At 47.1% G+C, this 22,529-nt stretch overlaps 1 protein-coding gene across 24 annotated transcripts in view; it reads right to left on the bottom strand.

Moving 5' to 3' along the window:
- The window catches only part of DNAH14 (dynein axonemal heavy chain 14), a 459,746-nt gene that overhangs the window by 219,908 nt on the left and 217,309 nt on the right, over window positions 1–22,529 (bottom strand). For 23 of the 24 annotated variants that reach the window (XR_005596106.1, XM_039529958.1, XM_039529963.1 and 20 more), the window contains one exon: window positions 7,664–7,835. The exons of the other annotated variant lie outside the window; for it this stretch is intronic. Coding sequence is in view for 22 of the 23 variants with exons in the window: in XM_039529958.1 (XP_039385892.1) it covers window positions 7,664–7,835 (172 nt within the window). In the remaining variant the exon portion in view is untranslated. The remainder of the gene's footprint in view (window positions 1–7,663; window positions 7,836–22,529) is intronic. 24 annotated transcript variants of the gene reach the window in all.

The following is a 22,529-nucleotide window of genomic DNA, read 5'->3' as shown; positions in this document are numbered from 1 at the left end:
TAGAACTTAAAAGAAATTAAAAGGTAAAGTGACTGCTTCTGTGGTAAATGCATTTTCCTGAAAACATTTTCAGGAAGGCAGCAGTATCAGAAGCAGAAGAAATTAGAAAAGTAGGTGATTTCCACAATACCTGGGGCTAATATTCCTTAAATAAATAAATAAATAAATAAAATAGGTTATTGTATCCCCTAAGAACATACAAATGTTTCTGATGCATGCTAGAATGCAATTAACAATATCATAAAGAAATCTCTGATTAATTGCAATTCCAACTATAATGCTTAAATATCACATGCATCCAGGTTAGTACAGCTCAAATTGACAGATTAAATGGAACAGATTAAATTATTGTTTCTTTCTTTTACTTAGTCCTTCAGTGTCATGACCTTGTATTCATAAAACAGTTCTCTTTATTTTCTATGGGCAAAGACACATGCTCAGAATTTCCACTTACTTGAATTATAATACTGTACACATCTTAACTCCTAAGACATGAAACATGTTAACTACACCTCTACACCGATATAACGCAACCCAATATAACGCGAATTTGGATATAACACGGTAATGCAGAGCTCTGGGGGGGCATGGCTGCGCACTCCAGTGGATCAAAGCAAGTTCGATATAACGCAGTTTCACCTATAACACAGTAAGATTTTTTGGCTTCCGAGGACAGCGTTATATCAGGGTAGCAGTGTATAATATCATGGAAATTGAAAAGAGAGGGTTACTCACCTTGTGCAGTAACTGAGGTTCTTCCAGATGTGTGTCCCTGTGGGTGCTCCACTTCAGGTGCATGCCGGCGCTGCTGATTGGAGATTTTCAGTACCAGTGCCTGGTTGGGATGCGCGTGCGCAGTAACCTTCTCATGATGCTGTTGGCGATTCAACTAGCACTCGCGTGTCCTAACCCCTTAGTTCCTTCTCCACTGTATAGTCCTTACTGCAAACTCTGAAGTAGAGGGAAGGAGGGTGGGTGGTGGAGCACCCAGAGGGATACACATCTCGAAGAACCTCAGTTACTGCATAAGGTGATGAACCCTCTCTTCTTCTCCAAGTGCTGTGGGTGCTCCACTTCAGATGAATGTAGAGCAGTGCCCTCATGAAGATGGAAGGGACTTCGGAGTGGAGTCAATTGCTGAGGCTAGTACAGTGAGGCTTAGTCATGTATTCAAGCTGGAACCAAGAGTGATTGCACAGTGGTTCGTGAATGTGTGTTCAGAGGCCCAGGTGGCTACCCTGCTGATGTCTAGAATGGGAATATTGTGTAGAAATGCTGTGGAGGTAGCTAAAGCTCTTGTCGAGTGGGCTCTGATGCTCAGAGGGGCTTCAGTTGTATGTAGTGAATAGCATGTATGGATCAGTTGGATATCCATTTGGATAATCTTTGAGTCATATGGCAGAGCCTTTTGATTGTTCTGTTGTTGACACAACGAATCTAAGAGATTTACAGAATGGCTTTGTTCTGTCTAGGTAAAAGGCTAAGGCCCGACGCACATCCAGTGTGTGCAGGATTGCCTCTTGAGCATTAGTGTGTGGTTTTGGGTGGAATGTAGGTAAGTGAATTGGTTGGTTGAGATGGAATGAAGATGATATTTTGGGCATAAACTTAGCATGTGTTCTAAGTGTGACTTTATCCTTGAAGAATATTGTGTATGGGGGTGAGCCATGAGAACCCCTATTTCACTAACTCTTCGTGCCGATGTAATGGCGACCAGGAATGCCACTTTCATAGATAAGTGAAGTAATGAGCATGTGGCTAAGGGTTCGAAAGGGGCTCTGGTTAGACTTTTGAGAACCAGATTTAAGTCCCAAGAACCCACACCCACATGGATGTCTGGATACATATTCTGTATGCCCATTAGGAATCATTTAGTAATCGGCTGGGTGAATACCAATGTCCCATCTACTTGTTTATGGAAGGCCGTGATGGCCACAAGGTGAACTCTAAGCGAGCTCGTAGCAAGCTCTGAGTTCTTTAGGGATAATAAATGATCCATGATTAGTGGAAGTGGTGCCCAACTTGCAGCTATCTGTTTGTTTTGGCACCACAGGAAGAATCTTTTCCATTTTTGGAAGTAAATAGTGCATGTGCTGTATTTCCTGCTGTTTATTAACACCTGTTTTACCTGTTCTGAGCAGGTTAGTTCGTTGGGGTGGAACCATGCCTTCAGGTGAAGTCTCTCCGGGTCCAGATGGAGGACTTGACCGACATCCTGAGAGAGAAGATTCCATAGGCGAGGAAAAGTGAACAGTTTGAAGATCACCATGCACGACAGGTAAGGGAACCAAGTCTGTCTGGGCCATGTCAGTACTATGAGTATTATTTTGCCTCTGTCTGTTCGTATTTTGTGCATCACTCTGGAGATCAGAGGTATGAGTGGAAATGTGTATAGAAGAGGAGCACTCCATTTGATGAGGAAAGCGTCCCCCAGGGATTGTGCTCTGAGTCCTGCTCGTGAACAAAGCTTTGGACATTTCTTGTTTACCGATGTCGCGAACAGATCTATGTGAGGTGATCCCCACATGTGAAATATGTGTTTGATTATTTTGTCGTTCAGTTCCCATTCGTGCTCTTGGGAAAATCATCTGCTTAATGTGTCTGCCATCATGTTCAGTCAGCCTGGGAGGTATGCTGCTGTAACAGAGATGTTGTGTTTTATGCACCAATTCCATAGTTTTAAGGCCTCTGTGCATAAAGGAGTGGGAATGTGCCCCACTCTGGCGGTTTATATAGAACATACATGCAACGTTATCTGTTGGGATCCTTATTGTTTTGCCTCGCATAATGGGGAGGAAATGTAGGTATGTATTGCGAACCACGCGTAATTTGAGCAGGTTGATCTGTAAGTGTGTTTCCGTGGGAGACCACTTGCCTTGGGTTGTATATTGGTTTAGGTGAGCTCCCCATCCGACCAGTGAGGCATCTGTTGTGATTTGTACCTGCTGAAACGGGATGCCTGAGCACACGTTTATTGGGTTTGTCCACCATCGTAGTGAATGTAGGACCTCTGGGGTTGGTGTGAGTCTTTTGTGTAGGTTGTGCTTTCGTGAAAGCAATGCAGGTGTAGTCTGGCATGTTTTACAATGAAAGTGGTGGCCGCCATATATCCCAGGAGTTGTCAGCAGGTGCAGGCACCTACAGGCTGTCTGAGATCACCGATATGATGGAGGTCAGTGCTGTGAATCGGGGCATCGGTAGCAATATTTTGGTCTCTACTGAATCCAGGTGCACTCCTATGAAGTCCAGATGTTGTACTGGAGTTAGGGTAGATTTCTTTTTGTTGATTTGTAGCCCTAGGGAGTGAAACAGAGAGATGGTTTGTCAAGTCATGTGTAGTGTTTCCATCCTGGTAGAACCTTTTAGTAGGCAATCGTTTAAGTATGGGAATACCAGTATTCCCTGTCTGCGTAGATGAGCAGCTACCACCGCTAGGGTTTTGGTAAAGACCCATGGAACTGTCAACAGTCCAAATGGCAGTACTCTGTATTGGAAGTGATCTTGTCCCACTGTGAATTGTAGGAATTGTCTGTGAGCAGTATGGATGGTAATGTGAAAGTAAGCATCTTGTATGTTGAGGGCTGAAAATCAGTCCCCCTCTTCCAGAGCTGGGATGATCGAGTTCGGTGTGACCATTTTGAATCTGTGGGTATGGACAAATTTGTTGAGTTTTCTGAGGTCTAGTATGGGTCTCCAACCTCCATTTTTCTTTTGAGTCAGAAAATAATGGGAATAAAATCCTTTCCCTCTGTGTTGTGTTGGAACTTGTTCCATGGCCCGTAATTGTAGAAGGAGATCTACTTCTTGTCTCAATAGGTGCTCGTGAGAAGGGTCCCTGAAGAGTGATGGGGCAGGCGGGTGGGTAGGTGGGATGAAGGTAAAGGGGATGGTATAACCTGTTTGAATGATATCCAAAAATCAGTGGTTCGTAGTGATGGTGGCCCACGTATGGTCGAATGGTCAGAGTCAATGACCAAAAACTTGGATTATTGGTTCTATTGACGCTGGTGGTCGGGGGCGGTCGGTCAGACCCTCAACCAATGCTTCAAAATTGCATCTTGTTTGAAGATGACTGGGATGTCGCAGTCTGGGACTGGGTAGGGTGATGTCTCTGTGATCTGTGCCTTTGTCTTTGATTATCATAAGGCCTCTGTTGTCTCTGTCCAGTTGTGTCTATTGCACTGGTAAGGTTGATATCTCCTACATTTGTTAAGGGGCGTACAGATGCCCAGGGTTTGGGGCATAGTTCGAAAGTCTTTCATTGAGTGTAGGACTTCATCTGTTTTTGCCAAGAACAGTTTTTCCCTGTCAAAGGGGAGGTCCCCGACTTTAGTCTGGAGGTCCTTTGGTATTCCAGAGGATTGTAGCCAGGAGGCCCTCCTCATGACTACTGCTGTAGCTGTTGTGAGAGCAGCTGTGACCACAATGTCAAGGGACGCTTGTAAAGCAGTCCTCGCCATGAGTTGACCTTAGGTTATGGTGGATTGGAATTGATCCCTTCCGTCTTCTGGGATGTCTGCTAAGAATTCACTGAGTTTTTGGTAATAATCATGGTCGTATTTCGCTAGTACTGCTGTGTAGCTGGCTATGCGAAACTGAAGGGTTGCCGATGAGTAGACTTTTCAGCCAAACAAATCCAATCTTTCTGAGTCCTTGTCAAGTGGTGTGGATTTATAATGGTGTTGTTCCCCCTCATTGATTCACTGTCTCCACAACCAAGTAGTATGGCTGAGAGGATGAAAACAGGAAATCCATACCCTTGTTGGGCACTTAATACTTCCTGTCTGCCCTTTTGCATGTCGGAGGTATGGTTGCTGGTGTTTGCCATACTAATTCTGCTGGTTCCATTAGAGCGCTATTAATCGGTAGTGCAATCTTAGTCGAGGATGCTGGGTGTAGTATCTTGAGCTGATGTTGGTTTTCAGTCACCTCTTCCAGCTGGATGTTCTGGCTAGGTGCCATCCGTTTGAATAGCTCTTGAAATTGTTTTGAGTCATCTGCAACGGTGGGTGGGGATGGCATGACAGCCTCATCCAGAGATGAAGATGAATTGTGAGTTGGTGATTGTTGTTGGTTGTTGGAATCATTCAATTCCTCTACAGAGTCCTCCTGTGTCTCCGAGGGCTCATTTGCAGTATCTGTCACAGGGCGTATCTGTCACCTCTGCGATGTATAGGGCCCTTGGGCCTGAGCACGGTAAACTGCCCATGGGTCCCACTGTGCCCACTGCATTGGAAATGGCATGGGGGGCACATCCACAGGTTAGTCAGCCATGGAGGCATGTCCCTGTGTAGATGTTCCTTGGAACTTGTGTGCAACGCTGGGGGTTCAGTGCCCAATGGGGAGGTATCTCCGGAGTAGAAGACTGCCTCATACATATCAGCTTCCTCATCACTTGAGAATCTGGAGGCATTTGGTGATTCCAGTTGCACCAGTGCCATTGGCACCAAGTATCAGTGTGGATGAGATTCTGATATCGGCTGCTTTAGTGAGGGAGCATGGTGCCGAGGGCAGCAGTGCCATGTTCTTATGTGTAGACGCCTGGGAGGTTGATCCCATCCACCTGTGCATGGCCTTTGCTGGTGCCGACTTAGTACGGTCAGGTATCAGCTCTGTAGTATGTGGCACCATAGGAAGGGGCATAGCAAGCTGAGGCATTGTCGGCACCATGTCCTTCCTTGGAGTAGTTGGTGCTGTGGAGGAAGTTGATTTATGCCTGCAACTTGATTCTTTATCTCTGCCAGCCGAGGTCCCAGTATTGGCAGTGCTGGAGATGCTCGGAGTATCAAATATGGTCACCCTGCTGGTCACCATGGGTAGCGATCTTGCTGGAGACCGTTTTCTTTTCAACGATTCTCCATGAGCAGGAGATGTCTCCCTCTTCCTCACCTTTTTGAAGGAGAGGGCCCTTGCTCTGTTTAGGGACAAGGTACCTGGTGAATCCCCCAATTCCCGGAGTGGATGGTGATGTTAGGGATTTTTCCATAAAAATCATTTTGAGTCGGAGATCCCTGTCTCTCCTCGCTCTGGCTTTAAGATTACTGCAGTGAGAGCATTTCTGAGGAATGTGCTCCTCTCCTAAGCAGCAGACGCATTGTGAGTGTCCGTCGTAGACGGGCATTGCGTCCTTACAAGAAGTACATCTTTTAAACCCAGGAGAGGTTGGCATTTTCAGAGTCCAATTTTGGTCATGGGATAACTAAAGGAAACGGAGGGGAAAAACCCCTAGGGAGGGTTTTTTGTTTTTTGGGTATTTTTAGTTTAACCAGTTAGAAAAAGAAACAGAAACCTAGTTCAACAATGACTAACTAATTATTGAGGACAAACTTAACTAATAACTATTTTAAACACTTTTCTAGATGGTTCTGTGACACTGCAATTGGAGCTCCATCTGCAGCTGAGGACAGTTGAGAAGAATCTGAGGGGGCTGGGATGCACAAGCACTACTTGAATCTCCAAGGGCACTGCAAGACAACTACTGTGCACGCGTGTCCCAACCAGGTACTGCTACCGTAAATCTCCGATCAGTGGCACCGGGACACACTGACACCTGAAGTGGAGCACCCACAGGGAACTCGAAGAAGAACTTAAAAATCTTTTATGACATGGTTATGGCTTGCTCTTTTCTGTAAAAGTCTCATAAATAATGGGCTTGAGGAACCTCACACCGATTTTACATAAACAGAATTATTCTCAGTATATATCAGTGTAAGGTCTCAATCCTGCAAAGACTTATGCAAATGCTTAACGTAACTGAAGTCAATTGGACACATTGCCTGCTTAAAGTTAGGTCCTCATACCACAAAGACTTGCATATTGCTTAAGTAGCGGGAAAATCAGCCCAGTAGTCTCACAAGAGATCTTAAGATGATCAAGGGATCTTCATTCACAAGGGCTGGACAGAGATCCATCTTCTCTTCAATACATACACAAACTCCAGCTACACATGACCACCAAGAATAGAAAAGACTCCACAGTGTTCAAATCTTTGGGCAAATTTCAACAAATGAAGAGGAAAAAGCTCTCCAGGTTTCTCTCAAACAAACTAGAAAATCCACCTTTAACAGAAATCCCATGCTATTTTATATCAACATGTGAAATTAACAAAAGACTAAAAAGTAAATTTGATTTACTTTTAAAACATTTTTCTTTAGACAACTGAGATAACTGGACTACAGACAAAAAATGTTAAGAGAAAACCCTGCTTCCCCTTTCCTCTGCAGACACATAGGGCCCAACAGGTAGTGGAACATGTTCCACTGCACAGAGCACAAATCAAGGGAATTTGCAAAGGAGGGTTCCACTCCCTGGTCTCAATGGGGCTGTGAAGGATGGAGGATAAATCAGCAGATCTGGGACTGGAGAGCTGTGGTTCAAACGTATCTGTGTGAAGTGGGTCAGGCCTGAATCTTCAGGAGTTACAGAGTGGCTCCATGGCCTAGGGTGGAGAGGGGAAGGATGCTATTTCCCTGGCCATTGGAGAACTCTCCCCCATCAAGACACATCACTTTGATTTGCTGCATATCAGGGTTTCTCCCTTAATAAAAAAAATTAAGAATTTTTAAACCATTAAAGATTTTTTTATCCCTTTCTTTATTGAAATAAAACAGTGACATTTAAGTTGTCAATCACTATCCCTGAAAAGCCTTATTCATTTTATTACCTCTAGTTTGTGAGTGCTTACTCTTGGAACTGTAATTCCTGGGAACAGATCTGCCATAATGTTCTCAAACAGAGGAACATCTTCTGCAAGAAACTTGGGTAAATTAGCTTCTTTCAATGAATTGATTATAATGAGAGTTTCTTCTTCTGCAGGAACACTAGTTTCATAATTTCTAGAAAAATTATAAAAAGAATGTCAAACCAGGATATTTAATATATGATTCTATCTGTCTTATACCCTTGGAGAATATCATTCTCATTTTCTAATTTATTTATAATTGTGCATCATACTGTATATTTTAGCAGATATTTTGAAAATGATCACATTTTTGTACTGAAAAGAGTTTGGAAGGACAAGGTGAGATCAAACTTGTTTATTTAATTTGAATTTCACCTTGGAACATAATTTTGCTCACTTTCCTCATTTGGGACCCAATCCAATTCTGATTGAAATAAAATAAAAGATTCTCACTGACTTCAATAAAAGTTGGATCAGGCCCATAAGTAGTAAATTCATACAAAATCTTTTCAACAGGAGGGAAAAAAGGCAAACAAATAGAGTAAAACAGGAATTCAAGTCACAGTATATTAAAACAACAATTAAAGAAATGTAGGGCTGGATGGGATCTCAAGAGGTCACCTAGTCCATCTCCCTGTGATGAGGTACGACCAAGTATACCTAGACCATCCCTGACAGGTGTTTGTCTAACCTATTCGTAAAAACCTCCTATGAGGGGAATTGCACAACCTCCTTTGATAGCCTATTCCAGTATATAACTATCCTTACAGTTAGAAATATTTTCCTTATATCTAACTTCAATCTCCCTTGCTACAGATTAAGATAATTATTTCTTCTCTATGTCCACTGAAAGTAGGACAACAATTTATCACCATCCTCATTATACATATTTGTAGACTTCTCAGGTCTCCCCCTCTTTTCTCAAAACTAAACATCCCTAGTTTTTTTTAAACCTTTCCTCATCAGTCATGTTTTCTAAATCTTTTATCATTTTTGTTGCTGTCCTCTGGACTCACTTGAATTTGCCCACATTTGAAAGTGTGGCGTCCAAAACTGGAAGCAATACTTCAGATGAGGCCTCATCAGTACCAAGCAGAGCAGAACAATTACCTCTCATGTCTCACATATAACACTACAGCTAATTCACCCCAGAATATTTGCCTTTTTTGCAACTACATGACATTGTCTCATATTCAAATTGTGTCCCACTATACCCCCAAATTCTTTTCAGCAGTACTACTGCCTAGCCAATTATTCCCCATTTTGTAGTTGGGGATTTGATTTTTCCTTCCTAAATGTAGTACTTTACACTTGTTTTATTGAATTTCATCTTGCTGATTTCACACCAGTTCTCCAAGGTCAGTTTGAATTCTAATCCTGTCCTCTAAAGGACTTGCAACCCCTTCTGTCTTGGTGCCATCTGTACATTTTATAAGCATACTCTCCACTCTATTGCCAAGTCATTAATGAAAATATTGAATAGTACCCAACCCAGGACTGATCTGAGCAGGACCCTACTAGATGTCCCGTTTTGACAGTAAACCATTAATAACTACTCTGAGTATGGTTTTTCAACCAGTTGTGCACCACCTTTTGGTAATTTCATCTAGACCACATTTCCCTAGTTTGCTCATTAGAATCTCATGTGGACTTATCATGGCTAATGCAATCCAGTTCTTTAACATAAATACCAATGTCTTAACAGCAGTTGAAAGAAAGAAAGAAAGAAAGAAAGAAAGAAAGAAAGAAAGAAAGAAAGAAAGAAAGAAAGAAAGAAAGAAAGAAAGAAAGAAAGAATCCAGATACATGGGACTTTTGTTAAAAACATACACCTTATGGAGGAACATCATAAACACATTAAAGGTAACTAGTTCCAAACACCTTATATTTCTCCAGGAACTTCAAATAAAAGAGAAGTAGAAATCATTATTGCCAAACATATACCTTACTAAATAAAGGATAAATATATAGATAATGAAGACAAGTGTTAGTTAAAGGTACAATTGGTGATAGAATGCTAATGTTAGGAAGTATTTGTGCCTCTAGTCACAGTCAAATACCTTTTTTCAGAAAGTTATCTCAGACATTAGAAGATTTTAGAGAAGGAAATATTATTATTGGATATGATTATAATTGTATCCGGATCCTGGGTTAGATAGATCAGAGAGGTAGTATAATAAAGGATAGATTAATTCTTCTCCTGATTTTCTATCTAATGAATAAACATACTCCAAGAGGTGTCTTAACCCAAAGAAAAGAGACTACTCCTTCTTTTCAATATCCCATAGAACATATATGATCTCTAGATCTTTGCTTAGTACAGCAATGTCAGGACTGGAAGGATGCATCCCTTGATCAGATCATGCATTAGTTTGGCTTCTTATAAGACAATGGAAAGACACACTAAAATGAAAAAATGGAGATTAAACATCTCACTTCTATGCGATGACAAGAAAAGAGTTGAAGATATCAGAGAGGAAAATAAGCAATATTTTAAGGAAAACAGTGCTGATCAGATTTTAAAAAGCACTCTGTGGGATATCTTGAAAGCAGTAATTGGGGCATCTTAATTAACAAAAAATCCTATGTTAGAAAAGTTAGAAAAGAGGAAATGCAAACATTGCTCAACAAGGCTGAAAATTTTAAATTACACCAGAAAAATCAATCACAGAAAATATACAAAAAATAGAGGTCAGAAGCAAGTTAGATTTGCTACAAACAGAAAAAGCTGAACTGGCAATCAGGTACACCAAACACCTATATTATGAAAAGATTAACAGAAGTGATAAATGACTAGCTAATAGACTAAAAATTTAAAAGGAAGTAAAATTATACCTCCAGTCTGGAAGCGCCAAATAAACTGGCAACTGGCCCAAAAGGTATATGTGAGACTTTTGCAAACTTCTATAGGAGACTTTACTCCCTAAAGTCAGTTGACCATAAGCTGATAGAGGAATATTTTGCTAAATCTAGAACTCCCTGACCTAGAAGCCCTGGAGCAAGATATTAAATCAGAGGAAGAGCTAGAGGTTATTAAGTCCCTTAAAAATGGCAAATCCCCATGCCCTGGTGGATTTCATCCAGAATTCTGTAAATTTTTTAGGACACAACTAATATAACAGTTAACAATATCTTCAATGAACTAACAAAAAAACCCTCAGATATTTAGATAGAAGGATAAAATGTAGTCATCTCAAAACCTGGTGAGGATCATCCAACGGTGTGCCTCAGAGGCCCATCTCCTTACTAAATCAAGATGCAAAAATGTACGCTTCAATCCTAGCAAACAGACTGAAAAAATTATTACCTAGATACATTAATAGTGACCAAAACAGCTTTGTATTAAACAAGCAGCTATTGGATAATGTTAACAGAGTTTTAGACCTCAATTTCTTTGAAGGCTTTATGAATGAAGCCCATATATATTTATCACTAGATGCACTAAAAGTTTAGAGAGACTAAACTAGCAGTTCTTAAAAGATATTCTAGATGCACGCAGTTTAGGACCTATTTTTGAAAATTGGATTTCTGTCTTATATTCCAACCATTTGCTACAATAAGAGTAAACAGGATATTGATGAGAAAAAATGTCCCCTTTTTAGAGGTAGACAAGCAGGATGCCCCTTATCACCTCTTCTTTTTGCCATGTTAATGGAGTCATTTGCAAGATCAATTAGCAATATTGGTAGTCCATCGCTAACGATGACTACCAACATTGCTGACTGATTGGGCAAATGACTGGCCTGATCAATTAGCAATAATCCTAATATAAATAGAATTACAATAGGAAAGAGGGAATGCAAATCAGCCTTATATGCCGACAATGTCATGGTATTTGTTATGAATCCTGTTCACATACTATAAGAAGTGCAAGAGGTAATCTAAACATTTGAAAAGTGTCAGGATTTAAAATAAACAGTGACAAGTCAGAAGTTCTTGATGCAGGTGTGCGGTCTGATCTATAGAAAGGTATAAAAGATAAATACAAAAACAAATGGATAACTACTTCAATAAGGTACTTGGGAATGCACATTTCTAAAAGACGACACACCTTAAATAATATTATTTATACTAATTTGATTAAGAATATCAAAACAGATCTGGAAAGTTAGTCAAGAAAAGGTTAACTCACCTTGTGCAGTAACTGAGGTTCTTCAAGATATCTCCCTCTATAGGTGCTCCACTGTAGATGGGACAGCACCCCCAGCACCTGGGATCGGAGATCTTCATCAACCATGTCCGTAGGACCACATATGCACATCTCCCTACTCTCATGCTGTGAGCGGGATGTATATGTGCAGTCTGACCACCTCCAGTTCCTTCTCTGCCGCAGAGCATATGTTTTAGGCTCTGAAGCAAAGGGGAAGCGGGGGATAGTGGAGCACCTGTAGGGGGACACATCCAGAAAAACCTCAGTTACTGTACAGGGTGAGTAACCTTGTCTTCCTCTTCAAGTTATGTTCCTATGGGTGCTCCACTGTCAGTGACTAGAAAGCAGTGCCCCTAAATGGACAGCTGGGGCTTTGGAGATGTCCTAGGAAACATGTCCTAGGACAGTGTCTGCTGCGGCGTTGTGCATAATAGAGTAGTGCTGGGTGAAACTGTCTGTTGATACCCATGTGGCAGCTTTATAAATGTCATCAATGCGGACCTTATTCAGAAAAGCTATTGAGGTGGAAAATGAACATGTGGAATGTATTCTGATTGCGGTAGGAGGTTGTCTGTGGTGGAGCTCATAAAATAAATTATATACACTGTGAGATCCACTTGGAAAGGCATTGTTAAGAGATGGCTGTGCTTTGGATCTTTCAGTGGTGGAGAAGAATAATCATGCTGATTTTCAGAAATGTTTAGTCCTGTCCAAATAAAACACTAATGTTCATCTTACTCCAGAGTGTGTAGAGCTGCCTCCTGTTGGTTGTTACGACACTTTGGGAAGAAGCAAGGAAGGTGTATTGCTTGCTTGAGGTGGAAGGATGATGGAAACTTAGATAGTAATTTTGAATGTGTGCATAGGGTAACTTTGTATTTGTGAAACATTGTGTATGGATATGCCATAAGGACCGTAATTTTGCCCTCTCATTGGGCAGCAGTGATGGTGACAAGAAAGGCCATTTTCATTGACAGATGCAGGTAAGATCAGGTCGCCATTGGTTCAAATGGGGGTCTAGTTAGAGAACACAGGATTAGGACGAGGTCTCAGGCAGGGGTCAGGTCTCGTATGTGGGAATAAAGATTTTGGAGACCCTTCAGAAACTGTTTTGTGAGCAGGTGTGTGAAGAGGTATGTGGCAGTAAAAAGTTGTGATTGCCACCATGTGTACCCAAATCGAGCTGGTAGATAATCCTGATTGTTTAAGGTATAACATGTAGTCCAGGATAAGTGGTAACTGAGCATGTGCTGCGTCAACTTGGTGGGAGGCACACCAGTTTTGAAATCTAGTCCATTTGTAAATGTACTTGCATCTAATTATGTCACACCTGCTATTCAAAAGTATCCGTTTGACTGCATATGAACAGGTTATTTCCGAATCCCAGAACCATGTAGGAATTAGGCCTTGAGGTGGAGCATCTGTGGATTGGGATGGAGAACGTGTCTTGTGGAAGGACCATGGTGTTGGACGGAGAGAAATCGGTTGGCATACTATATCTGAAGGAGGAAGTATACTAGACCTGTTGTGGCCATGTTGGAGCTATAAGAATGATAGGAGCTCAGTCCTCCTGTATTTTGCAAAGTACTCAGAATAGGAGGGCAAAAGGAGGGAAGGCATAGAGGAGTGGTGCATACCATGTGATAAGGAATGCGTCTCCCAATGATCTGTGTTCCAGTCCTGCTTTGGAACAGAAATGAGGGCAATGGGTGTTTTGCAGAGTGGCAAACAGATCTATGGTAAGACATCCCCACTGGTTGAAGATGGGCTGACGGGCTTGCATGTCCAGTTCCCATTCGTAATCATGGGAGAATCTCTTGCTCAATGCATCCATGGTGGTGTTCTAGTGTCCAGGGAGGTATGCACCTGACATGGTGATGTTGTGTTGGATACACCTTTTCCACATTTTGAGTGCCTCCAAACATAAAGAATGGGATCTGGCTCGGCAGGCGAGATTGTCCATCATGACTCTGATGGTGTGATGTTCGAGAGAGGGAGGAAATGTCAGCAGGTTTTGCAGACCGCTCGTAGTTCTAGGAGGTTGATGTGTAGACTAGATTTGGTTAACAACCATCTGCCCTCACTATGTGATTGTGGAGATGTGCTCCCCAATTGATTAGGGAGGCATCAGTTGTTAGAATCATGGTTGGTGGTGGTTGGAGGAAAGGAACTCCGATGCAGACGTCGTTGGGCTGCGTCCACCAAAGTAGTGAGTCCTTGACTCTCATCGGCATGAATAAAAGTTTGCGGAGGCTGTGTTTGTGGGGAAGATATACTGTATGGAGCCACACCTGAAGACATCACATGTGTAGTCTTTTGTGTCTGACCATGAAAGTGGCTGCTGCCATGTGGCCTAGAAGTTGGAGGCATATTCTGACAGAGATCTGGGGCCATAAGTGCCGACTTCTCCTCTACCCGGTGGGTCCTCAACCTGCTCCCCTGGCCCCACCCTTGCCCCGCCTCTTCCCGCCCCTGCACTGCCTGCACCCCACCCCATTCCACTCCTTCCCCAAAGTCCCCCCCACCACACCTTCCCCCCCCCCAGCCCCGCCCTCATTCCACCTCCTTCCCCCAAGCCCCCATCCCTGCCCTGACTCTTCTGCATCTCCTCCCCTAAGCATGCCGCATCCCCACTCCTGCCCCTCCCTCCTGGAAAGTCCTAAGTGCTGCCAAAAAGCTGTTAGGCAACGGGCGGGAAGTGCTGGGAGGGGGAGGAGCGGGGATGCGGCACGCTCAGAGGAGGAGGAGGTGAGAAGGGGGTGGGGGCGGATGGAGGTTGGCTGCCAGTGGGTGTGGAGTACCCACTAATTTTTCCCCGTGGGTGCTCCAACTCTGCAGCACCCACGGAGTCAGCAACTATGTCTGGGGTGGATCTGTACATTGGATATCAGATCTAGTACAGCAGAGAATCTGTGAGGTGGTAGGAAGGCTCTGGCTTGCATGGCATCCAACTGTGCGCCGATAAAAAACGGTTACTTACCTTTGTAACTGTTGTTCTTCGAGATGTGTTGCTCATATCCATTCCAGTTAGGTATGCGCGCGCCGCGTGCATGTTCGTCGGAAGATTTTTACCTTAGCAACCCTCAGTGGGTCGGCTGAGCACTCCCTGGAGTGGCGCCATAACGGCATCGGATATATACCTCAGCTGACCCACCCGACCCTCAGTTCCTTCTTGCCGGCTACTCCGACAGTAGGGAAGGAGGGTGGGTGTGGAATGGATATGAGCAATACATCTCGAAGAACAACAGTTACAAAGATAAGTAACCGTTTTTTCTTCTTCGAGTGCATGCTCATATCCATTCCAGTTAGGTGATTCCCAAGCCTTACCTAGGCGGTGGGGTCGGAGAGAGATGTGGCGGAATGTAGGACCGCGGAGCCAAAGGTTGCATCATCTCTAGATTGCTGGACCAGAGCATAGTGAGAGGCGAAGGTATGAACCGATGACCAGGTTGCCGCACGACATATTTCTTGTATTGGAACGTGCGCCAGAAAAGCGGCGGATGAAGCCTGGGCTCTGGTAGAGTGGGCGGTGAGATGGCCCAAGGGAACATGAGCTAAGTCATAGCAGGTGCGTATGCATGCTGTCAGCCACGAGGAGATCCGCTGCGATGAAACAGGAAAACCTCGCATCCGGTTGGCAACTGCCACGAACAGTTGAGGGGACTTGCGGAACGGTTTTGTCCGATCTATATAGAAAGCCAGCGCCCTACGAACATCGAGAGAGTGAAGCTGTTGCTCGCGTGAGGATGTATGCAGCTTTGGAAAGAAAACCGGAAGGAAGATATCTTGATTGTTGTGGAAAGCTGATACCACTTTCGGGAGGAACGCTGGATGTGGACGCAGCTGTACCTTGTCCTTATGAAAGACAGTATAGGGCGGGTCCACCGTGAGCGCTCGGAGCTCAGAGACCCGCCTAGCCGATGTGATGGCTACCAAAAAGACCGTCTTCCAGGACAGGTACAGCAGCGAGCAGGTGGCCAATGGCTCAAAGGGTGGAGACATGAGCCTGTTGAGGACCAGGTTTAGGTCCCAGGTAGGAGTCGGGTGACGTACTTGAGGGTAGAGACGCTCAAGGCCCTTTCGGAATCTAGCAGTCAATGGATGAGAGAAAACCGTATGTCCACCCTCTCCTGGGTGGAAAGGAGATATGGCCGCTAAGTGTACCTTTAGAGAGGACAATGCTAGGCCTTGCTGTTTCAGGAACCAGAGGTAGTCGAGGACAACTGGGATAGGGAGCTCCGAAGGGCCAGCGTTGCGCGCCTGAGCCCAGCAAGCGAAGCGCTTCCATTTGTCTAGGTAAGTAGAGCGAGTCGAAGGCTTTCTGCTGCTCAACAAGACATGCTGCACAGGAGCAGAGCAGCGCAATTCCGACTCGTCTAGCCACGCAGGAGCCAAGCCGTGAGGTGGAGGGCCGTCAGGTCTGGGTGACGGAGAGTGCCGTGATCTTGGGTTATAAGATCCGGGTGAAGCAGCAGAGGAATTGGGCTGGCTATAGAAAAACGGAGCAGCGTGGTGTACCAGTGCTGCCTGGGCCACGCTGGCGCAATCAAGAAGAGATGTGCTCTGTCTTGTCGGAGCTTCAGCAGGACTCTGTGGACTAGGGGGAATGGGGGAAATGCGTAGAGTAGATGATGATTCCATGGAAGGAGAAAAGCGTCCGACGGGGACCCCGGTGACAGGCCTTGAAATGAGCAAAAGTCCTGGCATTTCCGGTTTGCTCGAGATGCGAACAGGTCTATCTGGGGAAATCCCCACTGTTGGAAAATTACATGAGCGATGTCTGGTCTCAGCGACCACTCGTGGGAGAGAAAGGATCTGCTCAGGCGATCTGCTAAGGTGTTCTTCACGCCTGGGAGGAAAAACGCCACTATATCTATCGAGTGGGCTATGCAGAATTCCCACAGTTGTATCGCCTCGTGGCAGAGTGAGGAAGAGCGAGTTCCCCCCTGCTTGTTGATATAGTACATGGCCGTTGTGTTGTCCGTAAAGACAGAGACACAATGGCCGTTGAGTTGATTTTGGAACATCTGGCATGCGAGGCGCACTGCTCGTAGCTCCCTGACATTGATGTGCAGCTTCAACTCCTGCAATGACCAGAGGCCCTGCGTACGAAGGTGGCCGAGGTGAGCCCCCCATCCGAGGGACGAGGCGTCCGTCGTCAGTGAAAGTGAAGGCTGAGACGGATGGAATGGGACCCCTGCACACACTTGGGACGGGGTCAGCCACCAGTCCAGAGAACGAAGGGTGCTCGTTGGAACGGTGAGCAGGGTGTCTAGAGGGTCCCTGTGCGGGCGATACACCGCGTTGAGCCACATCTGGAGGGGGCGAAGGCGGAGCCTGGCGTGTTTGGTTACGTAAGTGCAAGCCGCCATGTGACCCAAGAGGCGGAGGCAAGTATGGGCCGAAGTCATGCGGGAGGTCTGAAGCCCCTGAATGATCTGTGTGAGGGCCTGGAATCAAAGCTGAGGAAGGAAGGCCCTGGCTAGAGAAGAGTCCAGGGTCGCTCCAATGAAGTCCAGCCTCTGGGAGGGCATTAAGATGGACTTCTCCACATTGAGTACCAGGCCCAGTCGCGTGAACAAGTCTTTGATCACTGTTACATGCTGCTGCACCTGGGTCCGCGAATCCCCCCTGATGAGCCAGTCGTCTAGGTAGGGAAAAACGCAGATGCCGCGCCGACGGAGGTGGGCGGCGACGACGGCCATGCACTTTGTAAACACCCTTGGGGCTGTGGATAGGACGAAGGGGAGGACCGCAAACTGGAAGTGAAGGTGATTGAGTGTAAATTGTAGAAAGCGCCTGTGCGGTGGAAAGATGGCGATGTGGAAATAAGCGTCCTTCATATCGAGGGCGGCATACCAGTCTCCAGGATCCAAGGTAGGAATGATGGTCCCCAAGGAGACCATGCGGAACTTCAGCTTTAGTATGTATTTGTTGAGGTCTCGCAGGTCTAGGATGGACCTGAGGCCCCCTTTGGACTTGGGGATCAAGAAATAACGGGAATAAAACCCCTTGCCTCTTTCTCCCTCTGGAACCTCCTCTATCACTTCGATAGCGAGGAGCGTCTGCACTTCTTGTAAGAGGAGTTGCTTGTGAGAGGGGTCCCTGAAGAGGGACCGGGAAGGAGGGTGGGAAGGTAGGGGTGAAACGAATTGGAGGTGGTATCCACGTTCCACTGTGCGGAGGACCCAGGCATCGGAGGTCAGCCGGGACCACGCCGGGAGGAAGTAGGAAAGGCGGTTGGAAAAAGGAGGGAAAGGATCCTGAGTAAGAGCTGGTAGGCCGTCCCCGGGCGCATCTTCAAAATGACGATTTCGGCCCCGCCGGTGGCTTGGAAGGGGCGCGACCTTGGGACGGTTGCGGACCAGGCTGCCGTCTACGTCCCCCTCGACCGCGTCGCCGACCAGAGTCTTGCCTGTATCCGGGCATAAAGTAAGGCCGGTTAAGCTGGAGGCGGAACGGACGTCTCTGGGTCACAGGGGTGTGCATCCCCAATGTGCGGATAATAACCCTGTTATCCTTCAGGCTTTGAAGCCTGGGGTCCGTTTTTTCTGAAAACAACCCCTTGCCGTCGAAGGGAAGGTCCTGAATTGTATATTGTAATTCAGGGGGGAGATTCGAACTCTGCAGCCAGGAGATGCGGCGCATGGTGATGCTGGAGGCCAGAGTTCGGGCTCCTGAATCGGCCGCATCCAAGGAGGCCTGCAATGATGTACGAGCCACCTTTTTACCTTCCTCCAGGAAGGCCGTGAACTCCTGGCGCGAGTCCTGAGGTAGCAGCTCCTTGAACTTTTCCACTTCAGCCCATGTGTCATGGCAATAACGGCTCAATAAAGCCTGCTGGTTAGCCACCCTCAATTGTAAGGCGCCCGCAGAGTAGACCTTGCGGCCTAGCAAGTCCATTCTCCTTGCGTCCTTAGACTTAGGAGTCGGGGCTTGCTGTCCGTGACGCTCCCTGTCGTTGACGGATTGAACCAGTAGCGACGAGGGGGGAGGGTGGACGTACAAATACTCATATCCCTTAGAGGGGACCATATACTTGCGTTCCACCCCTTTGGCTGTGGGAGGGATGGAGGCTGGTGATTGCCAAAGACTGTCAGCATTCGCCTGAATAGTCTTTATGAATGGCAGAGCCACCCTGGTTGGAGCGTCCGCCGACAAAATGGTGACCACAGAGTTGTCCACCTCTGGCACTTCCTCTGCTTGGAGGTCCATGCATAATGCCACCCTCCGAAGGAGGTCCTGGTGTGCTCTCAAATCTATTGGAGTGGGCCCTGAGGAGGAGGACCCCGCTACTGCCTCATCCGGGGAGGAGGCAGAAGAGACCCCCGGGACGATGGTGTCTTGTCCGGCCTCTGGTTCCTGGGACGGCTCCTGGTCAAGAGGCTCCAGTGAATGTTGGAGGGGTAGTGTCGGAACCTCCGTCTCAGCTGGGGGGCGGCTTACTGTAGCTTCCGGGGCACGTGGCTCTGGTGGGGCTGCATGGGTGGAAGGCAGTGGAGCGCCTTGGGCCTGATGGTAAGCCCAAGGGGTCCAAAAACCACAATGACAAAGGTCTTGGTCTGCAAAACGGGCCTCCTGGAAGACTCCCGAGGGCACTTGAGGGTCATGCTCGTCCACATAATAGCTGTCGGCCTGTGATGATACCGACACATGCCTGGAGGGCCACGGAGGAGCGGAGAAGCCTTGCGCCGAGGTGCCGACTGATCTCGTTTCCCTGCTTTGAGGCGACTGGTGCCGGGAGGCAGCGCAGCAGCGAGAGTGAGATCGGGACCTACGACCAACCCGGTGCCGGGAAGTCGACCGTGATCTCCATTCGCGGTGCCTAGAATGGCTCCGAGAGGCACGGTGTCCGTAGCGGTACCGGGATCTGGATCGGTGCCGCGAGTGCTGAGTCGGGGAACGAGAGAACGACCGGTGCCGCGAGTCTGACCGGCGCTGCGTGGCAGAGCGGTGCCGGGACTGCGAGCAGCGTTGAGAACGGTGCCGGGAGGGAGATCTTCGGCGGGACCGGGAGCGTCCACGTGAACGGGAGCGAGAGCGGTGCTGGGTCAACTCGGTGCCAGGAGGTGGACGGAGCAAGGACGGCTTGCCAATAGAATGGAGCGCCCGCACCGGCGGTACCGGGGGCGGAGGCACAGCCCAGTTCATCAAGGCAATAAGGTCCTTTGCCGCCGTGAAGGCCTCTGGAGTTGATGGCATCTGGAGCTCTACCACGGCGGGTGCCGGGGAGGACACAGGTTCCGGACTTGACGGTCTCTGATGGACCGGAGTCGACGGCACCGGCAGAGTGGTCGGTGCCGGCGTAATCTGCGCCGCGGCAGGTTTCGGTGCCGGGCGGTCTGGTCGGGGCACACTCGGCGATGCCGAAGCAGGTGGTGCCGAGACGGCAGCGGCCTTCGCTTTTTTCGCTTTCGGCGAAAGGGAGTGTCTCGTGGCCGATTTTGGTGCCGACGGTGCTCGCGGCTTGTGTAGAGAAGAGCGGCCCGGTGCCGAGGAGGTGCTCCGAGCGTCCGATGGAGCGGCGGACGGTGCCGAAGCTGGAGGGGTCAAGGCTGCTTCCATGAGGAGCTGTTTGAGCCTGATGTCTCTCTCCCTCTTGGTGCGCGGCTTGAAAGCCTTGCAAATGAGGCACTTAGTAGATAAGTGCGACTCCCCCAGGCACTTTAGACTGGAGCTATGTGGATCTCCTGTAGGCATAGGCCTGTGACAGGCCGAGCACGGCTTGAAACCCAGGGAGCCGGGCATGCGCTCCGGTCCCAGGCGCGGGAGAGGGGCTAATCCCCGAACCCACTGACTAATAATACACTAACTAACTAACTTACTAGTAAACAAAAACTGATAAAGAAAAATATAAACGAACTATATACAGAATGATGAAGAGGATATCTATAAGGAAGCTAGGGAAGTGGAGGTCAGCTACGCCGCACTCCACTGTTCCAACGACCGACATGGGCGGTAAGAAGGAACTGAGGGTCGGGTGGGTCGGCTGAGGTATATATCCGGTGCCGTTATGGCGCCACTCCAGGGGGCGCTCAGCCGACCCACTGAGGGTTGCTAGGGTAAAAATCTTCCGACGAACGTGCACGCGGCGCGCGCACACCTAACTGGAATGGATATGAGCAAGCACTCGAAGAAGAAATTCCAGGTGTTGTACCGGAATTAAAGTAGACTTTTCTAGGTTTACGAGGAGGCCTAGCTTCGTAAACAGGTCCATTGTTACATGGATGGCTCGGATGGGGCCTTGAGGAGACAATTGTCCAAGTATGGAAAGATGACGATGCCTTGCTTCGTAGACAGGCAGCAACTACCACTAGGAACTTTGAGAACACCTGAGGGGCTGCTGATAGTCCAAAACATAGTACCGTGTACAGGTAGTGGTTGTCACCCATGAGGAATCAGAGAAATCATCTGTGGGCAGGATGTATTGTGATATGGACATATGTGTCTTGGACATTGAGGGCCAAAAACCAGGCCCCCTGTTCAACTGCTGGGATAATAGTGGAGAGGATAACCATCTTAAAGTGTTGCAGTTTGAGAAACTTGTTTAGATTGCGAAGGTCCAGGATGGGTCACCAGTCATTGGATTTCTTCTGGATGAGGAAAAAATGGGAATAGAAACCCTGTCCCCTGTTTTGGAAAGGGACCAATTTTATGGCTCCCAGCTGCAGAAGATGACTTATTTCTCCCTGTAGAATGGGTTCATGAGAGGGGTCCCTATAGAGGGATGGGAAGGAGGGGTGGTGGGGCAAGATAGGAAGGGGATGGAGTATCCTTCCTTGATTATCTCTAGAACTCACTTGTCTGAAGTGATGAGTTTCCATGATGGAAGAAACAGAGTTAGTTGGTCGCCAAGCTGGTGGGATGTCAAAGATTGTAGGGAGTCCAGTGGCACTTTGAGGTGCCACTTGACTCCTTGTTGTTTTTGTGGATACAGACTAACATCTGAAAGATGGTGGGAATGATTGGAAGAGGGGGAAGCTTCTTGGGGCACTGACCACACCTTCCAAATTGTTGCTTAAGTGGGGTTGTGTGAGAAGTAGCCCTCTGAGGAGTGGGTTTTCTACACTTGGAGGAAAGCCTTTGTTTTCAGCACTGGATGTCCAAATGACCTTGAGGAGTATAATACGGTGGCAGGGATCGCAGGGGGAGATGATACTTTCCGGATGTCTCTTCACTGCAGGCATGTAGGTGCCAAGGAATCGGAGTGTAGCTCAGGAGTTTTTAAGGGAGTGCAGGGAATCATCCGTGTGCTCTGAGGACAGGTTTTTTTTGTTCTGGTACTGAAGGTACCTGGGTAGGCCCCACAGCTATGGCCCCTGTCAGATGCTGTTGAGGCGACTGACATCATTGGGGATGGTGTTCTGGTGGGCTATGCCTCAAAGCATAGGTGCTAACTCCATGGTTTCTCTGGGTCTGGAGCACCCACAGAAAAAAAATGGTGGTTGTTCAGCACCCACCAGCCACCCACCAATCAGTTGTTCGGCGGCAGGCAGGAGGCACTGGGGGGGAGGGGATGGAGTGGGGGTGGGAAGAGGCAGAGTGAGGGCAGGGGTGTTTGGGGGAGAAGAAGGGGTGGGTAGAGGTGAAGGGAGGGCGAGGACTTGGGGGAAGGGGCAGAGTGGGGACAGGGCCTCAGGGTGGAGCAGGGGTGGAACACCCACTCGGAAAGAAGAAAGTTGGTGCCTGTGCCTCAAA

This window comes from Mauremys reevesii, linkage group 3 (assembly GCF_016161935.1).
Source record: "Mauremys reevesii isolate NIE-2019 linkage group 3, ASM1616193v1, whole genome shotgun sequence".
NCBI lineage: Eukaryota > Metazoa > Chordata > Testudines > Geoemydidae > Mauremys > Mauremys reevesii.
This window is presented reverse-complemented; position numbering and strand designations above follow the sequence as displayed.